Source organism: Panulirus ornatus, chromosome 1 (assembly GCF_036320965.1).
Source record: "Panulirus ornatus isolate Po-2019 chromosome 1, ASM3632096v1, whole genome shotgun sequence".
NCBI lineage: Eukaryota > Metazoa > Arthropoda > Malacostraca > Decapoda > Palinuridae > Panulirus > Panulirus ornatus.
This window is the reverse complement of record NC_092224.1, coordinates 94,911,801-94,932,178: the sequence shown is the minus strand read 5'-3', so window position 1 is coordinate 94,932,178 and position 20,378 is coordinate 94,911,801. Positions and strand designations below refer to the sequence as shown.

The 20,378-nt window shown below is 40.9% G+C and overlaps 1 protein-coding gene across 2 annotated transcripts in view; it reads right to left on the bottom strand.

Annotated features, from left to right (window-relative positions):
* The window catches only part of LOC139751195 (trans-1,2-dihydrobenzene-1,2-diol dehydrogenase-like), a 52,166-nt gene continuing 31,788 nt past the window's right edge, over nucleotides 1–20,378 (bottom strand). For both annotated transcript variants that reach the window (XM_071666364.1, XM_071666373.1), the window contains exons 7-8: nucleotides 11,524–11,674; nucleotides 1–168 (exon numbers count right to left, since the gene is read on the bottom strand). In XM_071666364.1, coding sequence (XP_071522465.1) covers nucleotides 62–168; nucleotides 11,524–11,674 — 258 coding nt within the window. In that variant the 3' untranslated portion in view covers nucleotides 1–61. The remainder of the gene's footprint in view (nucleotides 169–11,523; nucleotides 11,675–20,378) is intronic.

Below are 20,378 nucleotides of genomic sequence, written 5' to 3'. Positions count from 1 at the left end.
TCTACAATTGAATTCTCAGGATAGAAATAACATTCTCAGTCATAAAAGCATACTATAACCTCTAATCATCCTGAGGAAAAGTTACACCTACTTGGCGCCTTATCTGTTCTATCACCTCAGCCAAGACCATCGTTTCATCAAGACTCATCATGGGACTCTCCAGCAACCCTGCCAAATCAAGAAGCATTTAAATCAAAGAACTATTTCATAAAATCCAATCTATTCTGATATTTCTCTTAACCTTTAATCCTTCTTCACTATCCCCTTCATTTACTCCCTACTTCATCCTTTTACCTAATCTACATCACCTTTTCAAAAACTTCACCTCCACTATTTATAAACATTATTCAACCCACTATCTTATGACACTGTCTTAGTAACTTATTCAGTATTAATTGTATTCTACATAAAGTTATGGTCATCCCAGATTCATACTCAAACTTTTTCTTCGTCATAATTTCCCCATTATAATGAAATAATGCAGTTGGGGGATACCTAAGAGAGGTCTGTGGAGCCCGGTTGCAGACAGAGGGATCTGGTTTTGGTGCATTATATTTTTCTTTTTCTTTCTTTTAAACTATTCGCCATTTCCCACGTCAGCGAGGTAGCGTTAGGAACAGAGGACTGGGCCTTTTTTGGAATATCCTCACCTGGCCCCCCTCTGTTCCTTCTTTTGGAAAAAAAAAAAAAAAAAAAAAAAAAAAATTATATATGGCAGCTAAATAGTGGAGGTGACTGAATGAGATCAACTTTTCATCTCTTTCTGGAGCTTCCTAGCTCTTCCAGAAAACAGTAAACAAGTTTGAAAGAAAGAAACCTTCATCTATTCATTCCTTCTCACTATCTTCATCAGCAGTATTCCTTTTTCTATTATCATTCATTGTCATCTGACTACAAATTCCCTTTAATGAGCAAATCAACTCTTAACTTAATGTACATTCATTCATCCCAATCTCAGCCTTCGAAGAGGATGAGCACTCTTCGCATGACTCCTTCTTCTGTTTCCCCTTTTAGAAAGTTAAAATACAAGGAGGGAGGGTTTCTAGCCCCCCCCCCCTGCTCCCGTCCCCTTTAGTCACCATCTATGAGATATGGGGAATGCATAGGAAGTATTCTTTCTCCCCTATCCCCAGAGATGTGTACGAGTAAGAAGAGAGGAAAGTGATTGGTTCCCAGTGAATGTTTGTTTGCGGCAGGGGTGTCTGATGTCTCCATGGTTGTTTAATTTGTTTATGGATGGGGTTGTTAGGGAGGTGAATACAAGAGTTTTGAAGAGAGGGGCAAGTATGCAGTCTGTTGTAGATGAGAGGGCTTGAAAAGCGAGTCAGTTGTTGTTCGCTGATGATACAGTGCTGGTGGCTGATTCGGGTGAGAAACTGCAGAAGCTGATGACTGAGTTTGGTAAAGTGTGTGAAAGAAGAAAGCTGAGAGTAAATGGAAATAAGAGCAAGGTTATTAGGTTCAGTAGGGTTGGACAAATCAACTGGGAGGTCAATAGGCTTGGACAAATCAATAGGGAGGTAAGTTTGAATGGAGAAAAACTGGAGGAAGCAAAGTGATTTAGATACCTGGGAGTGGATTTAGCAGCAGATGGAACCATGGAAGCGGAAGTGAATCACAGGGTGAGAGAGGGGACGAAGGTTCTGGGAGCATTGAAGAATGTGTGGAAGTTGAGAACGTTATCTTGGAGAACAAAAATGGGTATGTTTGAAGGAATAGTGGTTCCAACAATGTTATATGGTTGCAAGGTGTGGGCTATAGATAAGGTTGTGTGGAAGAGGGTGGATGTGTTAGAAATGAGATGTTTGAGGACAATATGTGGTGTGAGGGGGTTTGATCAAGTAAGTAATGAAAGGGTAAGAGAGATGTGTTGTAATATAAAGAAAGTGGTTGAGAGAGCAGAAGAGGGTGTATTGAAATGGTTTGATCATATGGAGAGAATGAGAGAGGAAAGATTGACAAAGAGGATATATGTGTCAGAGGTGGAGGCAACGAGAAGAAGTGGGAGACTAAATTGGAGGTGGAAGGATAGAGTGAAAAAAATTTTGAGTGATCGGGGCCTGAACATACAGGAGGGTGAAAGGTGTGCAAGGAATAGAGTTAATTGGAATGATGTGGTATAGCGGGGTCGAGATGCTGTCAATGGATTGAACCAGGGTGTGTGAAGCATCTGGGGTAAACCATGGAAAGTTTTGTGGGGCCTAGATGTGGAAAGGGAGCTGTGGTTTTGGTGCATTACACATGATAGCAAGAGACTGAGTGTGAAGGAAGATGGCCTTTGTTGTCTTTTCCTAGTACTAACTATATACATGTGTATGTGGGTGGGTTGGGCCATTCTTTTGTCTGTTTCCTTGCGCTACCTCGCTAATGAAGGAGACAGCGGCAAAGTATAATAAATATAAATATAAACATTGAAATGTAAGACATTGCATGTGTGGGCATTTATGTATATACATATGTGGGTGGGTTGGGCCATTCTTTTGTCTGTTTCCTTGCGCTACCTCGCTAATACAGGAGATGGCAATTAAGTATAATAAATATAAAATATAAACATTCATTCTCCATTTCCACTCTCACTCCACTATAGTAAAATCAATAAGATTCTTGAAGGTGAAAATAAGGGGTAGATAGCATGCTACATAAAGTACTTATGAATAAAATCTGTAATATCAACTACACTTAGTTTCATCTGAAAAGAGTGAAATTCGGGATCCTAGTTTCTACATGATGTGTGTTATCTTAACAAATGAACTTAAGAATGGATGCCTTTCATGTAGTTCAAGGGAAATTTGATGTTTCTACATGATGTTTTATCTTAACAACTGAACTTAAGAATGGATGCATTTCATGTAGTTCAAGGGAAATTTGACAAAGTCAGTTTTGAATTTTCTTCATCAAACTTCCTTACCTGGTATGAGCAGCAACACCTGGTGTTATTCCTGTTATTCATATAGCTGCTGTAAAATACTATGTTATTGACCTGACAAGAATGAATATACTCACTCATGAATCTGTCAGTGGTTGATGTTACCATTATTAAGTAAGAAAGTAATACTGAAGTTGCATCAAAATGCACTGGCTCAAGAGTTACATGGATTCATGTGTAAATAGGACAATATGGCTCAATGCAGAACCCAACCTATTGCTAAGACACTGATTTAGGAGAAATGTTAATAAAGTTTTCTCAATCAGTATCAGAATGACTAAAATTATATGAAAGTACACTGAAAGTTTAATATAACTGACACCATATCCAATGGAGACTTAATAATGAACAAATCTGAGAGATTATCATTTATGTATAACATAATCCATGAAACAATTTCTATAAAAGAAAAATCCTGATGTTATTCAGTAACTCTTTGCAGCCCAAAGCTGCTTTACTTCCAGTAATGGGGAAAGATAGACTCCTTTGGAGTGAAAAGTTCTCTGTTGAGTCTTTCTCCAATGATGCATCCTAGCCAAAAGGGACTTCTCATTCACAGTGTAAACTAAAGCAGTAGGAGTCTGGTAACTACTATGGAATGTCTGGCATATATATATGCCAGGTGAGGGTATTCCCTCAAAGGTTCAGTCCTCTGTTCTTAATGCTACCTCGCTAAAGCGGGAAATGGCAAATAGTATGAAAGAAAAGAAAGATATATAATTTTTTTTTTTTTTTTTTTATACTTTGTCGCTGTCTCCCGCGTTTGCGAGGTAGCGCAAGGAAACAGACGAAAGAAATGGCCCAACCCCCCACATACACATGTATATACATATGTCCACACACGCAAATATACATACCTACACAGCTTTCCATGGTTTATATATATATATATATATATATATATATATATATATATATATATATATATATATATATATATATAAGTTATATATAAGTAATATATATATATATATATATATTTTTTTTTTTATTTTTTTATTATACTTTGTCGCTGTCTCCCGCGTTTGTGAGGTAGCGCAAGGAAACAGACGAAAGAAATGGCCCGACCCCCCCATACACATGTATATACATACGTCCACACACGCAAATATACATACCTACACAGCTTTCCATGGTTTACCCCAGACGCTTCACATGCCCCGATTCAATCCACTGACAGCACGTCAACCCCGGTATACCACATCGCTCCAATTCACTCTATTCCTTGCCCTCCTTTCACCCTCCTGCATGTTCAGGCCCCGATCACACAAAATCCTTTTCACTTCATCCTTCCACCTCCAATTTGGTCTCCCTCTTCTCCTTGTTCCCTCCACCTCCGACACATATATCTTCTTGGTCAATCTCTCCTCACTCATCCTCTTCATGTGCCCAAACCACTTCAAAACACCCTCTTCTGCTCTCTCAACCACGCCCTTTTTATTTCCACACATCTCTCTTACCCTTACGTTACTCACTCGATCAAACCACCTCACACCACACATTGTCCTCAAACATCTCATTTCCAGCACATCCATCCTCCTGCGCACAACTCTATCCATAGCCCACGCCTCGCAACCATACAACATTGTTGGAACCACTATTCCTTCAAACATACCCATTTTTGCTTTCCGAGATAATGTTCTCGACTTCCACACATTCTTCAAGGCCCCCAGGATTTTCGCCCCCTCCCCCACCCTATGATCCACTTCCGCTTCCATGGTTCCATCCGCTGCCAGATCCACTCCCAGATATCTAAAACACTTCACTTCCTCCAGTTTTTCTCCATTCAAACTCACTTCCCAATTGACTTGACCCTCAACCCTACTGTACCTAATAACCTTGCTCTTATTCACATTTACTCATAACTTTCTTCTTCCACACACTTTTCCAAACTCAGTCACCAGCTTCTGCAGTTTCTCACATGAATCAGCCACCAGCGCTGTATCATCAGCGAACAACAACTGACTCACTTCCCAAGCTCTCTCATCCCCAACAGGCTTCATACTTGCCCCTCTTTCCAAAACTCTTGCATTTACCTCCCTAACAACCCCATCCATAAACAAATTAAACAAAAATGGAGACATCACACACCCCTGCCGCAAACCTACATTCACTGAGAACCAATCACTTTCCTCTCTTCCTACACGTACACATGCCTTACATCCTCGATAAAAACTTTTCACTGCTTCTAACAACTTTCCTCCCACACCATATATTCTTAATACCTTCCACAGAGCATCTCTATCAACTCTATCATATGCCTTCTCCAGATCCATAAATGCTACATACAAATCCATTTGCTTTTCTAAGTATTTCTCACATACATTCTTCCCCAATCTGATGCTCTGAAGGCATGTACAGAGCATCAGATTGGGGAAGAGCAGTGTGGTTTCAGAAGTGGTAGAGGATGTGTGGATCAGGTGTTTGCTTTGAAGATATATATATATATATATATATATATATATATATATATATATATATATATATATATATATATATATATATATATATATATAAGTTAAGAGTAAATGTGAATAAGAGCAAGGTTATTAGGTACAGTAGGGTTGAGGGTCAAGTCAATTGGGAGGTGAGTTTGAATGGAGAAAAACTGGAGGAAGTGAAGTGTTTTAGATATCTGGGAGTGGATCTGGCAGCGGATGGAACCATGGAAGCGGAAGTGCATCATAGGGTGGGGGAGGGGGCGAAAATTCTGGGGGCCTTGAAGAATGTGTGGAAGTCGAGAACATTATCTCGGAAAGCAAAAATGGGTATGTTTGAAGGAATAGTGGTTCCAACAATGTTGTATGGTTGCGAGGCGTGGGCTATTGATAGAGTTGTGCGCAGGAGGATGGATGTGCTGGAAATGAGATGTTTGAGGACAATGTGTGGTGTGAGGTGCTTTGATCGAGTGAGTAACGTAAGGGTAAGAGAGATGTGTGGAAATAAAAAGAGCGTGGTTGAGAGAGCAGAAGAGGGTGTTTTGAAGTGGTTTGGGCACATGGAGAGAATGAGTGAGGAAAGATTGACCAAGAGGATATATGTGTCGGAGGTGGAGGGAGCAAGGAGAAGAGGGAGACCAAATTGGAGGTGGAAAGATGGAGTGAAAAAGATTTTGTGTGATTGGGGCCTGAACATGCAGGAGGGTGAAAGGAGGGCAAGGAATAGAGTGAATTGGAGCGGTGTGGTATACCGGGGTTGACGTGCTGTCAGTGGATTGAATCAAGGCATGTGAAGCGTCTGGGGTAAACCATGGAAAGCTGTGTAGGTATGTATATTTGCGTGTGTGGACGTATGTATATACATGTGTATGGGGGGGTTGGGCCATTTCTTTCGTCTGTTTCCTTGCGCTACCTCGCAAACGCGGGAGACAGCGACAAAGTATAATATAAAAATATATAATATATATATATATATATATATATATATATATATATATATATATATATATATATATATATATATATATATTTTTCCTTTGTCGCTGTCTCCCGCGTTTGCGAGGTAGTGCAAGGAAACAGACAAAAGAAATGGCCCAACCCACCCCCATACACATGTATATACATACTCCACACACGCAAATATACATACCTACACAGCTTTCCATGGTTTACCCCAGACGCTTCACATGCCCTGATTCAATCCACTGACAGCACGTCAACCCCGGTATACCACATCGATCCAATTCACTCTATTCCTTGCCTTCCTTTCACCCTCCTGCATGTTCAGGCCCCGATCACACAAAATCTTTTTCACTCCATCTTTCCACCTCCAATTTGGTCTCCCACTTCTCCTCGTTCCCTCCATCTCCGACACATATATCCTCTTGGTCAATCTTTCCTCACTCATTCTCTCCATGTGCCCAAACCATTTCAAAACACCCTCTTCAGCTCTCTCAACCACGCTCTTCTTATTTCCACACATCTCTCTTACCCTTACATTACTTACTCGATCAAACCACCTCACACCACACATTGTCCTCAAACATCTCATTTCTAGCACATCCATCCTCCTGCGCACAACTCTATCCATAGCCCACGCCTCGCAACCATACAACATTGTTGGAACCACTATTCCTTCAAACATACCCATTTTTGCTTTCCGAGATAATGTTCTCGACTTCCACACATTCTTCAAGGCTCCCAGAATTTTCGCCCCCTCCCCCACCCTATGATCCACTTCCGCTTCCATGGTTCCATCTGCTGCCAGATCCACTCCCAGATATCTAAAACACTTTACTTCCTCCAGTTTTTCTCCATTCAAACTTACCTCCCAATTGACTTGACCCTCAACCCTACTGTACCTAATTACCTTGCTCTTATTCACATTCACTCTTAACTTTCTTCTTTCACACACTTTATGAAACTCAGTCACCAGCTTCTGCAGTTTCTCACATGAATCAGCCACCAGTGCTGTATCATCAGCGAACAACAACTGACTCACTTCCCAAGCTCTCTCATCCCCAACAGACTTCATACTTGACCCTCTTTCCAAAACTCTTGCATTCACCTCCCTAACAACCCCATCCATAAACAAATTAAACAACCATGGAGACATCACACACCCTTGCCGCAAAGCTACATTCACTGAGAACCAATCACTCTCCTCTCTTCCTACACGTACACATGCCTTACATCCTCAATAAAAACTGTTCACTGCTTCTAACAACTTGCCTCCCACACCATATATTCTTAATACCTTCCACAGAGCATCTCTATCAACTCTATCATATGCCTTCTCCAGATCCATAAATGCTACATACAAATCCATTTGCTTTTCTAAGTATTTCTCACATACATTCTTCAAAGCAAACACCTGATCCACACATCCTCTACCACTTCTGAAACCACACTGCTCTTCCCCAATCTGATGCTCTGTACATGCCTTCATCCTCTCAATCAATATCCTCCCATATAATTTACCAGGAATACTCAACAAACTTATACCTCTGTAATTTGAGCACTCACTCTTATCCCCTTTGCCTTTGTACAATGGCACTATGCATGCATTCCGCGAATCCTCAGGCACCTCACCATGAGTCATACATACATTAAATAACCTTACCAACCAGTCAATAATACAGTCACCCCCTTTTTTAATAAATTCCACTGCAATACCATCCAAACCTGCTGCCTTGCCGGCTTTCATCTTCCGCAAAGCTTTTACTACCTCTTCTCTGTTTACCAAATCATTTTCCCTAACCCTCTCACTTTGCACACCACCTCGACCAAAACACCCTAAATCTGCCACTCTATCATCAAACACGTTCAACAAACCTTCAAAATACTCACTCCATCTCCTTCTCACATCACCACTACTTGTTATCACCTCCCCATTTGTGCCCTTCACTGAAGTTCCCATTTGCTCCCTTGTCTTATGCACTTTATTTACCTCCTTCCAGAACATCTTTTTATTCTCCCTAAGATTTAATGATACTCTCTCACCCCAACTCTCATTTGCCCTCTTTTTCACCTCTTGCACCTTTCTCTTGACCTCCTGTCTCTTTCTTTTATACATCTCCCACTCGATTGCGTTTTTTCCCTGCAAAAATCGTCCAAATACCTCTCTCTTCTCTTTCACTAATAATCTTACTTCTTCATCCCACCACTCACTACCCTTTCTAATCAACCCACCTCCCACTCTTCTCATGCCACAAGCATATTTTGCGCAATCCATCACTGATTCCCTAAATACATCCCATTCCTCCCCCACTCCCCTTACTTCCATTGTTCTCACCTTTTTCCACTCTGTACTCAGTCTCTCCTGGTACTTCCTCACACAAGTCTCCTTCCCAAGCTCACTTACTCTCACCACCCTCTTCACCCCAACATTCACTCTTCTTTTCTGAAAACCCATACAAATCTTCACCTTAGCCTCCACAAGATAATGATCAGACATCCCTCCAGTTGCACCTCTCAGCACATTAACATCCAAAAGTCTCTCTTTCGCACGCCTGTCAATTAACACGTAATCCATACAACGCTCTCTGGCCATCTCTCCTACTTACATACGTATACTTATGTATATCTCGCTTTTTAAACCAGGTGTTCCCAATCACCAGTCCTTTTTCAGCACATAAATCTACAAGCTCTTCACCATTTCCATTTACAACAATGAACACCCCATGTATACCAATTATTCCCTCAACTGCCACATTACTCACCTTTGCATTCGAATCACCCATCACTATAACCCGGTCTCGTGCATCAAAACCACTAACACACTCATTCAGCTGCTCCCAAAACACTTGCCTCTCATGATCTTTCTTCTCATGCCCAGGTGCATATGCACCAATAATCACCCATCTCTCTCCATCAACTTTCAGTTTTACCCATATTAATCGAGAATTTACTTTCTTACATTCTATCACATACTCCAACAACTCCTGTTTCAGGAGTACTGCTACTCCTTCCCTTGCTCTTGTCCTCTCACTAACCCCTGACTTTACTCCCAAGACATTCCCAAACCATATATATATTACCATATATATATTACATAACAGCTAGAGACTGAGTGTGAACGAATTGGGCCTTTGTTGTCTCTTCCTAGCGCTACCTCGCACACATGAGGGGGAGGGGGTTGTTATTCCATGTATGGCGGGGTGGCAATGGGAATAAATAAAGGCAGACAGTATGAATTGTAGCGCAAGGAAACAGACGAAAGAAATGCCCCCCCCCCCCATACACATGTACATACACACGTCCACACACGCAAATATACATACCTACACAGCTTTCCATGGTTTACCCCAGACGCTTCACATGCCTTGCTTCAATCCACTGACAGCACGTCAACCCCTGTATACCACATGACTCCAATTCACTCTATTTCTTGCCCTCCTTTCACCCTCCTGCATGTTCAGGCCCCGATCACACAAAATCTTTTTCACTCCATCTTTCCACCTCCAATTTGGTCTCCCTCTTCTCCTCGTTCCCTCCACCTCCGACACATATATCCTCTTGGTCAATCTCTCCTCACTCATTCTCTCCATGTGCCCAAACCATTTCAAAACACCCTCTTCTGTTTCCTTGCGCTACCTCGCAAACGCGGGAGACAGCGACAAAGTATAAAAAAAAAAAAAAAAAAAAAAAAAAAAAAGTATGAATTGTGTACATGTGTATATATGTATATGTCTGTGTGTGTATATATATGTGTACATTGAGATGTATAGGTATGTATATTTGCATGTGTGGACGTGTATGTATATACATGTGTATGTGGGTGGGTTGGGCCATTCTTTCGTCTGTTTCCTTGCGCTACCTCGCTAATGCGGGAGACAGTGACAGAGCAAAATAAATAAATATATAATTTCCTCAAACATCTCATTTCCAGCACATCCACCCTCCTACGCACAACTCTATCCATAGCCCAAACTTCGCAACCATATAACATTGTTGGAACCACTATTCCTTCATACATACCCATTTTTGCCTTCCAAGATAATGTTCTTGACTTCCACACATTCTTCAACGCTCCCAGAATTTTCGCCCCCTCCCCCATCCTATGATTCACTTCCGCTTCCATGGTTCCATCCCAGATATCTAAAACAGTTCACTTCCTCCTTTTAGAAATTTAAATACATGAATAAATGAAATATGTGTAGAAGTAAGAAATACAGGGGAAAAGTCTGGTGGTAGACACAAACTCATGAAATACTGAGACGAAGCAGAAGAAATCTTCTTTGAATGAATGCAGAGCAAGGAATGAGCTAAGGTTGCTCACATGGCTACTTTGCAGCTCTGAATTCATGGTGACAAGATGGGAACACTTCTGTAAATTGCAACATGCAAGGTGACTTTGCCATAATGGTATAAGTAGCAAAACCCATAATACATTATCCAGATACTTCCTAATTTTCATCCTAAAGACTCTCATTTCCCTTACTAATTGGCTGAATGCAGTGAACAAGAAATATTGCAATCTCATCAAACTTTCTTGCATTCAATACGTATTTTGGAATATTTTCCATATTGATTGCCAATTCCTCTGTTAGCATGGTAGCACCAGGAACAGACAAAGATCGGCCACTTTTGCCCACGACTATTCTCTGTCATGTCAAATGCAGTGAAACCACAGCCATCTATCCTCAACCAGGTCCTGCAGACCTTTCTATGATTTACTCTTGCTCTCTCACATGCCATGGTTCAGTCCACTGACAGCACATTGACCCCTGCACACAAGACCATTCTAATCACTCTATCCTGTGCATGCTTTTCAGCCTTTTATTATGTTCAGGCCACAAATACTCATAACCTTTTTAACTCTCCTTCCATCTCCAATTTGTTTTCTCCCTTCTTGTCCCTTCTACTTCTGACACATATATCCTCTTTGTCTAACTCTCTCCACTTTCCACATGACCAAACCATTTCAGTACACTCTCTTCAGCTCTCTCAACCACATTCTTCTTATTACCACACCTCTCTCTTACCCATTTTATCATTTACATAATCATAGCACCCCACAACAAACACAGTCCTCACACATTTCACTTCCACCACATCCTCACATCAATACAATATTGCTGGGACTATTACAGCTTTAAACATACACCTCTCTTTCAATGCTCCCAAAACTATAAGAGCACAGAAATGATTGAATACCTTGTTTAATGCAACGGCGTACTTCCATGGTTTCATACATCATCCCTTGGCCGTTGGTGTAGATGAAACTCTGACCTGTGTTTGGTAGCAAAGAGACAAACTTGCCAGATGGTGACTCAAATGATTCAGGACACCATACTGGATAATTTACCTGAAAAGATGAAAGCAACAATCATTTAAGTGAAAAGACATTTGTGCTATGACAAAAAATGAATTATAAGTAAAATAGTCAGCTTGCCAGTTATATGATTCAGATACGAATTAGACAAAGCCAAAACTGCAAAAACAAAGTAACTTAAAAAATAACCCTTAATGACTAAATATTGGTCAACAACTGATTAAGACTGAAACCATGCATCCATCTATTCAAAATATTGAAAGTCTTGATAATGGTACTGAAAAGCAATTCTCAGCTTGGAAAGAAATCCATCCTACATGAATTTTTGGGTAGAACCAAACTGAATTCAAAGTGCATACAAAATGTTTGTTTAGAATTCAACCAGAGACTAATGCCAAGTATTACTGCAGTAGGTGATTCTCCATACCCAATGAACCCGCAGGTTTGTGCGGACCCATTTTTTTTCACTACATGATCCTACTAGTTTTATGACAAGACCTAGGGATTCTGGATTGGACAGAGATTCTGCTGTTGTGAAAAGTAACTTTACAATACTGAGTATTCATCTGAAAGTTGAGATAACTTACTGACTAATGAAGAGACAGTACCTCAGGGAGAGGGGAAGGGAAGGCGTGTGCTTAACTAGAAAGCTGATATATATAAAGGTAAAATTTTTATGAAAAGATGGAGATCAATGTGCCTTGAAGTTTTTCTAGGGAGTGGTATATAAATCTTAAGCTGCCATCATAGCATTAGAAAATTAGATATAATGGCTGAAAAGGGAATAGCCAGTCCCATCATTCACCTAATGTTCACCATATCTGGGACTTTTAAGATTTTTCTATGAATAAGCTACAGGTAAATGAGTTTTCTGCCTATTCATATCTGGCCAAGTCTCAAATAAATTGATTAATTGAAGCAATACTGTATACAAAAAATACATATATCAGTTCCAACAATGGCCAATTAATGTCAGTAAGTCTAATTACAGCTTTAGCAAAGAGAATGTCAAATACTATATGGAGATAGTAGAAACTTAACCATTTTCTGCCTATATGCAGCACCCTTCATCTAATGGAAAACAACTGAAAATTATGTGAACTTTTACCCAGAAACCACTTTATCAACTAATGTCAACAGTAGCTGTGAATAAACAATGATTCTGTATGATGCATGTAATCTTTAATCCTGTATTATAAAAAAAACAGCTCTAGCAATAACCAGAACCTGACAATATGTGGTTTCAAACCCATTTTAGTCCAAGCAGTATGACTCTTTACATTGGAGCCCAGCCAAATCTCAGAAAAGTCTTAACAACAGTACATGTCAGGCAAAGTTTCAAGAGTCTGCCTTTCTAAGATTTCTGGAAGCTGTACTACAGCAAGGTGTAGCCTGGTAAAACAAGATTATCATTCAGACCATTAGAATACGAATCAGTGGGTGAGTCCATTTAATGTTCCACAATGTTAACGAGTTACAATATGGCCCCTAGGTTCCACAGTTCAAAGAAATGTCCAGAACAGGAACCTAAGTTTCACCTGCACATGGCATGTAACATATTAAATAAAAATGAGCAATAATACGTAAGTTTTTTCTCTTAGTGACTTTTCATTCATTCAAGATCTGACCTATCTAGATAAGTCACAAATGCAATGATTAGGTATCACTCTGGACCTGAGAAGAAACATTCCATGTTTACTTATAAGCATTTAGCTATAAGCTGCACTTTTTTTCCGATCAGAATCTGCTGATCATGAGCTAAAGGGTGAATTTTTGACCTTGTGTCTATACCTGTTTGCTTGAGTTACAGTGCGAGCACTTCTGATAAATGATCAGTTGAGTACAACATTTAAATTTCCTAGCGCTAAGTATGCAACTGCTGGGTAGCATGGCCAAAACAAAATGCTCTGCACTTGCAAAAAAATGTAGCAATGTTAGACTCCCATATCAGGATACATGTAAAGTCATAATGGGTTCATACCCCACTAAGGGCCAGACAGGTACTATCAAGTTTTATGCTGTTTGAGAATGATTTTTACAAGTTTCTTTTGACTGAAACAAAAATTTAAGCTGCCTCTTATTACTCGATTAGATTCTGTACCGAAAGGTTCATGTAAACAGAATAAGCACCAAGGCTTTTATTGTAACTTCCTAATTTACCAGATGAAACAGAGTTTGCTTCAAGCCTTTATAATAACCTTCCAATTTACCAGATGACGCTGAGTTAGCTTCAAGCCTTTATAGTACCTTTCCAATTAACCAGATGAGACTTCATCCAGGCTCATAAATCTGAACAGCACTCTGGTGAGAAAAGTGCCAAAAATAACAACTAGTGTTCTCTTCAGTTTAAGAGCTAACACTCTGGACAACAGCAGATTACTGTATGCACTAAACAAAGCCCTCAGCTGAGGTTGAGGCACTTCACCATGATCCACTGAAAATCCTGACAAATCAATCACCAACACTATCTCCCCCTCTTGCAAAATTCAAGTGCAATACCATCCACTCTAGCTGCCCTGACACATTTCATTTTGCACAAGGTTTTCACCACCTCTTCTCTCTTCACAAAACCATTTACCATGACCCTCTTGCTTTGCATACGAGAGCTCTCCATCAAACCCATCCTACATGTGCTACCCTAGCATCAAACACATTTAACAATTCATCAAACTACACACTCCAACTTCTCTTTGCCTCATCACTGTCTGTTACCACTTCTCCATTTGCCCCCTAGACCAATGTTCCCATTTGTTCTCTCATTTTTCTCCCTAAAGTCTGCTAATACTTAACCCAAGTCTCATTTGCCCTCTTTTTCAGCCCCTACATCTTCCTGTTCTTCATATCCCAATCACTTGCACTTCTTTGTGAGTACTGCCCATATACTTCTCATTTCTCCTTCACCAATTTCATTTTGTCATCCTACTACTAACTACCCTTTCCCACTACCCACCTCCCACCTTCTGCTACCCAAAAATACCTCCCATTCATCACCCACTCAACTAGCTTCATTTTCTCTCACTTTTTTGTCATTATGAACTTAATCTCTCCAGCTATTTCTTAAACAATTCCCTCTTCCAAGGTCACTTGCTTTCACTAATCTCTTCCCAGCAATATGATTTCCTCTTTTCTGAAAACCTCAACAAAACTTCACCTCTAATGGTTGCCTCTCTCATCACATTCATGTAGTAGAGTTTCTCTTCTGCATGCCTATCAATTTTCTTTTTTACATTGGAGGCTCCAGTCAAGGAAAAAAGTCATCAAGGCCATGCATCTAACTGAAATGTAGAGAGATTAATGCATGGGAAAAGAAGAGAAAAGGAAAAGAAATTAGTATGTAATCTAATAACCTTTTCCTATCATCTTCCCTTCTCACTTAGTTATACTTGCGTACATCCCTCTCTTCTATCTCTATCTCTGATGCCCACTCCCTTCATGAACTCCCATCAAGGGGGTGGCAAGGAAAGTATTCCCAATCAAGAGTCCTTTTTAAGTTCACACCTCAGTCCATCATTTCCATTCACCTTACTGAATACCCCATGCCCCCCAATTACACTCTCAACTGCCACATTATTCACCTTCACATTTAGATCTCCCATAACTAATTCCCAGTCTCTTGTGTCAAAATTGCAGACACATCCACTTAGCTGCCCTAAAAACACTTGCCTCATATCATCCTTCTCGTGGCTGGGTTCATAAATACTAATAATCACCGCTCTCTCTTTCCCCTTCTTTTTTTTCCCCCCCACATCAGTCTGAAGCTCACTTCTTTAAACTCTTTCTTACATTCCCATAACTGCTTCAGCAATGGTGCTATCCCCTCCTTAGCTCTTGCCCTCTCACTAACTCCTGACTTTACCCCCTAAGCATTCCTAAACTATTTTTCCCCCATACTCTGAGATTCTTTCCTCAAACATACACCCTGCCTCATTTTTCTTCTCATCTTAGTTACATCAATACACATTCAGACAACCCAGCCTGATCCTTCAAAGAGGATGAACACTCCTTTTTTGGCACCTTCTTCACTTACTTTTTTAGAAACTGAAATACAAGAAGGGGAGGGTTTAAACATCTCTCCCCTTAGCTGTTACCTGCGACATACAGGGAATACATGGGTAGAAATCATTCTCCTCTTATACTCAGGGATCATCATTGTTACAATTACCATCATCATCATTACCATTATTACTATTATCATTATGATTATTTTTTTCATCATACTTAATCGCTGTTTCCCGCATCAGCGAAGTAGTGCAAGGAAACAGATGAAGAATGGCCCATCCACTCATATACACATGTATGTACAAAAATGCCCAAACATGCATTTATTTATATTTTATTTATTTATTCTGCTTTGTTGCTGTCTCCTGTGTCTGCGAGGTAGCGCAAGGAAACAGAAGAAAGAAATGGCCCAACCCACCCCCATACACAATGTATATACATACACGTCCACCCACGCAAATATACATACCTATACATTTCAATGTACACATATATATACAGACACAGACACATAAATATATACCCATGCACACAATTCACACTGTCTGCCTTTATTCATTCCCATCGCCACCTCGCCACACATGGAATACCATCCCCCTCCCCCCTCATGTGTGCGAGGTAGCACTAGGAAAAGACAACAAAGGCCCCATTCGTTCACACTCAGTCTCTAGCTGTCATGCAATAATGCCCAAAACCACAGCTCCCTTTCCACATACAGGCCCCACACAACTTTCCATGGTTTACCCCAGACGCTTCACATGCCCTGATTCAATCCACTGACAGCACGTCAACCCCGGTATACCACATCGATCCAATTCACTCTATTCATTGCCCGCCTTTCACCCTCCTGCATGGTCAGGCCCCGATCACACAAAATCTTTTTCACTCCATCTTTCCACCTCCAATTTGGTCTCCCACTTCTCCTCGTTCCCTCCACCTGCGACACATATATCCTCTTGGTCAATCTTTCCTCACTCATTCTCTCCATGTGCCCAAACCATTTCAAAACACCCTCTTCTGCTCTCTCAACCACGCTCTTTTTATTTCCACACATCTCTCTTACCCTTACATTACATGCATTACATTACATTACATTACAAACATGCATATATACATAAATATACATACACATATCAGCATATACACATATACATACACATACATGTACATATATACACGTGTACATATTCATACTTGCTTGCCTTCATCCATTCTTGGTGCTACCCTGCCACACAGGAAACAGCATTTGCTGCTTCAGCGAGGTAGTGCCAGGAAAACAGACAAAAAAGGCCACATTCATTCACACTCAGTCTCTAGCTGTCATGTGTAATGCACCAAAACCACAGCTCCCTATCCATATCCAGCCCCACAGACCTTTCCATGGTTTATCCCAGACGTTTCACATGCCCTGGTTCAGTCCAATGACAGCACGTCAACCCCAGTATACCACACCATTCCAATTCACTCTATTCCTTGCACCCCTCTCACCTTCCTGTACGTTTAGGCCCCGATCACTCAAAATCTTTTTTGCTCCTTCCTTCCACCTCCAATTTGGTCTCCTGCTTCTCCTTGTTCCCTCCACCTCTGACACATATACCCTCTTTGTCAATCTTTCCTCACTTATTCTCTCAATATATCCAAACCATTCAACACACCCTCTTCTGCTCTCTCAACCACACTCATTTTATTTCCACACATCTGTCTTACCTTTTCATTACTTACTTAGTCAAACCACCTCACACCACAAATTATCCTAAAATTACATTTCCAACACATCCACCCTCCTCCATACAAACCCATCTATCACCCATACCTTGCAACCATATAACATTGTTGGGATTACTATTCCTTCATACATACTGATTTCTGCTCTCTGAGATAATTTTCTCTCCTTCCACACATTCTTCACTGCTCCCAGAACCTTCGCCCCCTCCCTCACCTTGTGACTCACTTCTGCTTCCATGGTTCCATCTACTACTAAGTCCACTCCCAGATATCTAAAACACTTTACTTCCTCCAATTTTTCTTCATTCAAACTTACATCCCAATTACCTTGTCCTTCAACCCAACTGAAACTAATAACCTTGCTCTTATTCACATTTACTCTCAACTTTCTCCTTTCAACCATTTTTCCAAACTCAGTCACCAACTTCTGTAGTTTCTCACTCAAATCAGCCACAAGAGCTGTATCGTTGGCAAACAACTGACTCACTTCCCAGGCCCTCTCATTCCCAACAGACTGCATACTCGCTCCTCTCTCCAAAACTCTTGTGTACCTCCTTAACCACCCAAATCCACAAAACAAACTAAACAACCATGGAGACATCACGCACCTCTGCCACAGACCAACATTCACTGGGAACCAATCATTCTCCTCTCTTCCTACTTGTACACATGCCTTGCATCCTTGGTAAAAACCATTCACCACTTTAAGCAACTTACCTCTCACACCATATACTCTTAATACCTTCCACAAAGCTTCTACCAACCCTATCATATGCCTTATCCAGATCCATAAATGGCACATACAATGCCATCTGTTTTTCTAAGTATTTCTCACAAATTCTTCAAAGCAAACACCTGATCCACACATCTTCTACCACTTCTGAAACCACACTGCTCTTCCCCAATCTCATGCTCTGTACATGCCTTCACCCTCTCAATCAATACCCTCCCATAGAATTTCCCAGGAATACTCAACAAACTTATGCCTCTGTAGTTTGAACACTCACCTTTATCCCCTTTGCCTTTGTACAATGGCACTATGCATGCATTCTGGCAATCCTCAGGCACTTCACCATGATCCATACATACATTGAATATCCTTACCAACCAATCAACAACACAGTCACCCCTCTCATAATAAATTCTACTGCAATACCATCCAAACCAGCCGCCTTGCCAGATTTCATCTTCCATATATTCATACTTGCTGCCTTCATCCATTCCTGTCGCTACCCTTCCACACACGAAATAGCACCCACCTCCCCCGTGCACGAGTGAGGTAGTGCTAGGAAAAGTCACAAAAGGCCATATTCGTTCACATGCAGTCTCTAGCTGTCATGTGTAATGCACCGAAACTACAGCTCCCTTTCCACATTTAAGCCCCAGAAACTTTCCATGGTTTTCCCCAGATGCTTCACATGCCCTGGTTCAATCTACTGACAGCACGATGATCCGGTATACCATATTGTTCCAATTCATTCTATTCCTTACACGCCTTTCACCCTTCTGTATCTTCAGGCCCCGATCGCTCAAAATCTTTTTCACTCCATCCTTCCACCTCCAATTTGGTCTCCCACTTCTTGTTCCCTCCACCTCTGACACATATATCCTCTTTGTTATTCTTTCCTCACTCGTCCTCTCCATGTGATCAAACCATTTCAATGCACCCTTCTGCTCTCTCAACCACACTCTTTTTATTACCACATATCTCTCTTACCCTTTCATTACTTACTCGATCAAACCATCTCACACCACATATTGTCCTCAAACATCTCATTTCCAACACATCCACCCTCCTCCATACAACCCTATCTATAGCCCATGCCTCACAATCATATAACATTGATGGAACCACTGTTCCTTTAAACATACCCATTTTTGCCCTCCGAGATAACATTCTCCCCTTCTACCGATTCTTCAACACTCCCAGAACCTTCACCTCCTCCCCCACCCTGTGACTCACTTTCACTTCCATGGTTCCATCGACTGCTAAATCCACTCCCAGATATCTAAAACACTTCACTTCCTCCAGTTTTTCTCCATTCAAACTTATCTCCCATTGACTATTCCCTCAACCCTACAGAACCTAATAACCTTGCTCTTTTCACATTTACTCTCAGCTTTCTTCTTTCACACACTTTACCAAATTCAGTCACCAGCTCCAGCAGTTTCTCACCCAAACCAGCCACCAGTGCTGTATCATCAGCGAACAACAACTGACTTCCCAAGCCCTCTTATCCACACCAGACTGCATTCTTGCCCCTCTCTCCAAAACTCTTGCATTCACCTCCCTAACAACCCCATCCATAAACAAATAAAACAGCCATGGAGACATCACACACCCCTGCTGCAAACCGACATTCACTGGGAACCAATCACTTTCCTCTATTCCAATTCGTACACATGCTTTACATCCTCGATAAAAACTTTTCACTACTTCTAGCAACTTACCTCCCACACCATATACTCCTAATACCATCCACAGAGTATCTCTATGAATAATATCATATGCCTTCCCCAGATCCATACATGGTACATACAAATCAATTTGTTTTTCCAAGTAATTATCACATACATTCTTCAAAGCAAACACCTGATCCACATATCCTCCACCACTTCTGAAACCACACTGCTCTTCCCCAATCTGATGCTCTGTACATGCCTTCACCCTCTCACTCAATACCTTCACATAAAATCTCCTAGGAATACTCAACAAAATTATACCTCTGTAATTTGAACACTCATCTTTATCCCCTTTGCCTTTGTACAATGGCACTATGCATGCATTCCGCCAATCCTCAGGCACTTTACCATAAACCACATATACACTGAATATCCTTACCAACTAGTCAACAACACAGTCACCCCCTTTTTTAATAAATTTCACAGCAATACCATCCAAACCCGCCACCTTGCTGGCTTTCGTCTTCCGCAAAGCTTTCACTACCTCTTCTCTGTTTACCAAACCATTCTCCCTGACCCTCTCACTTCGCACATCACCTCGACCAAAACA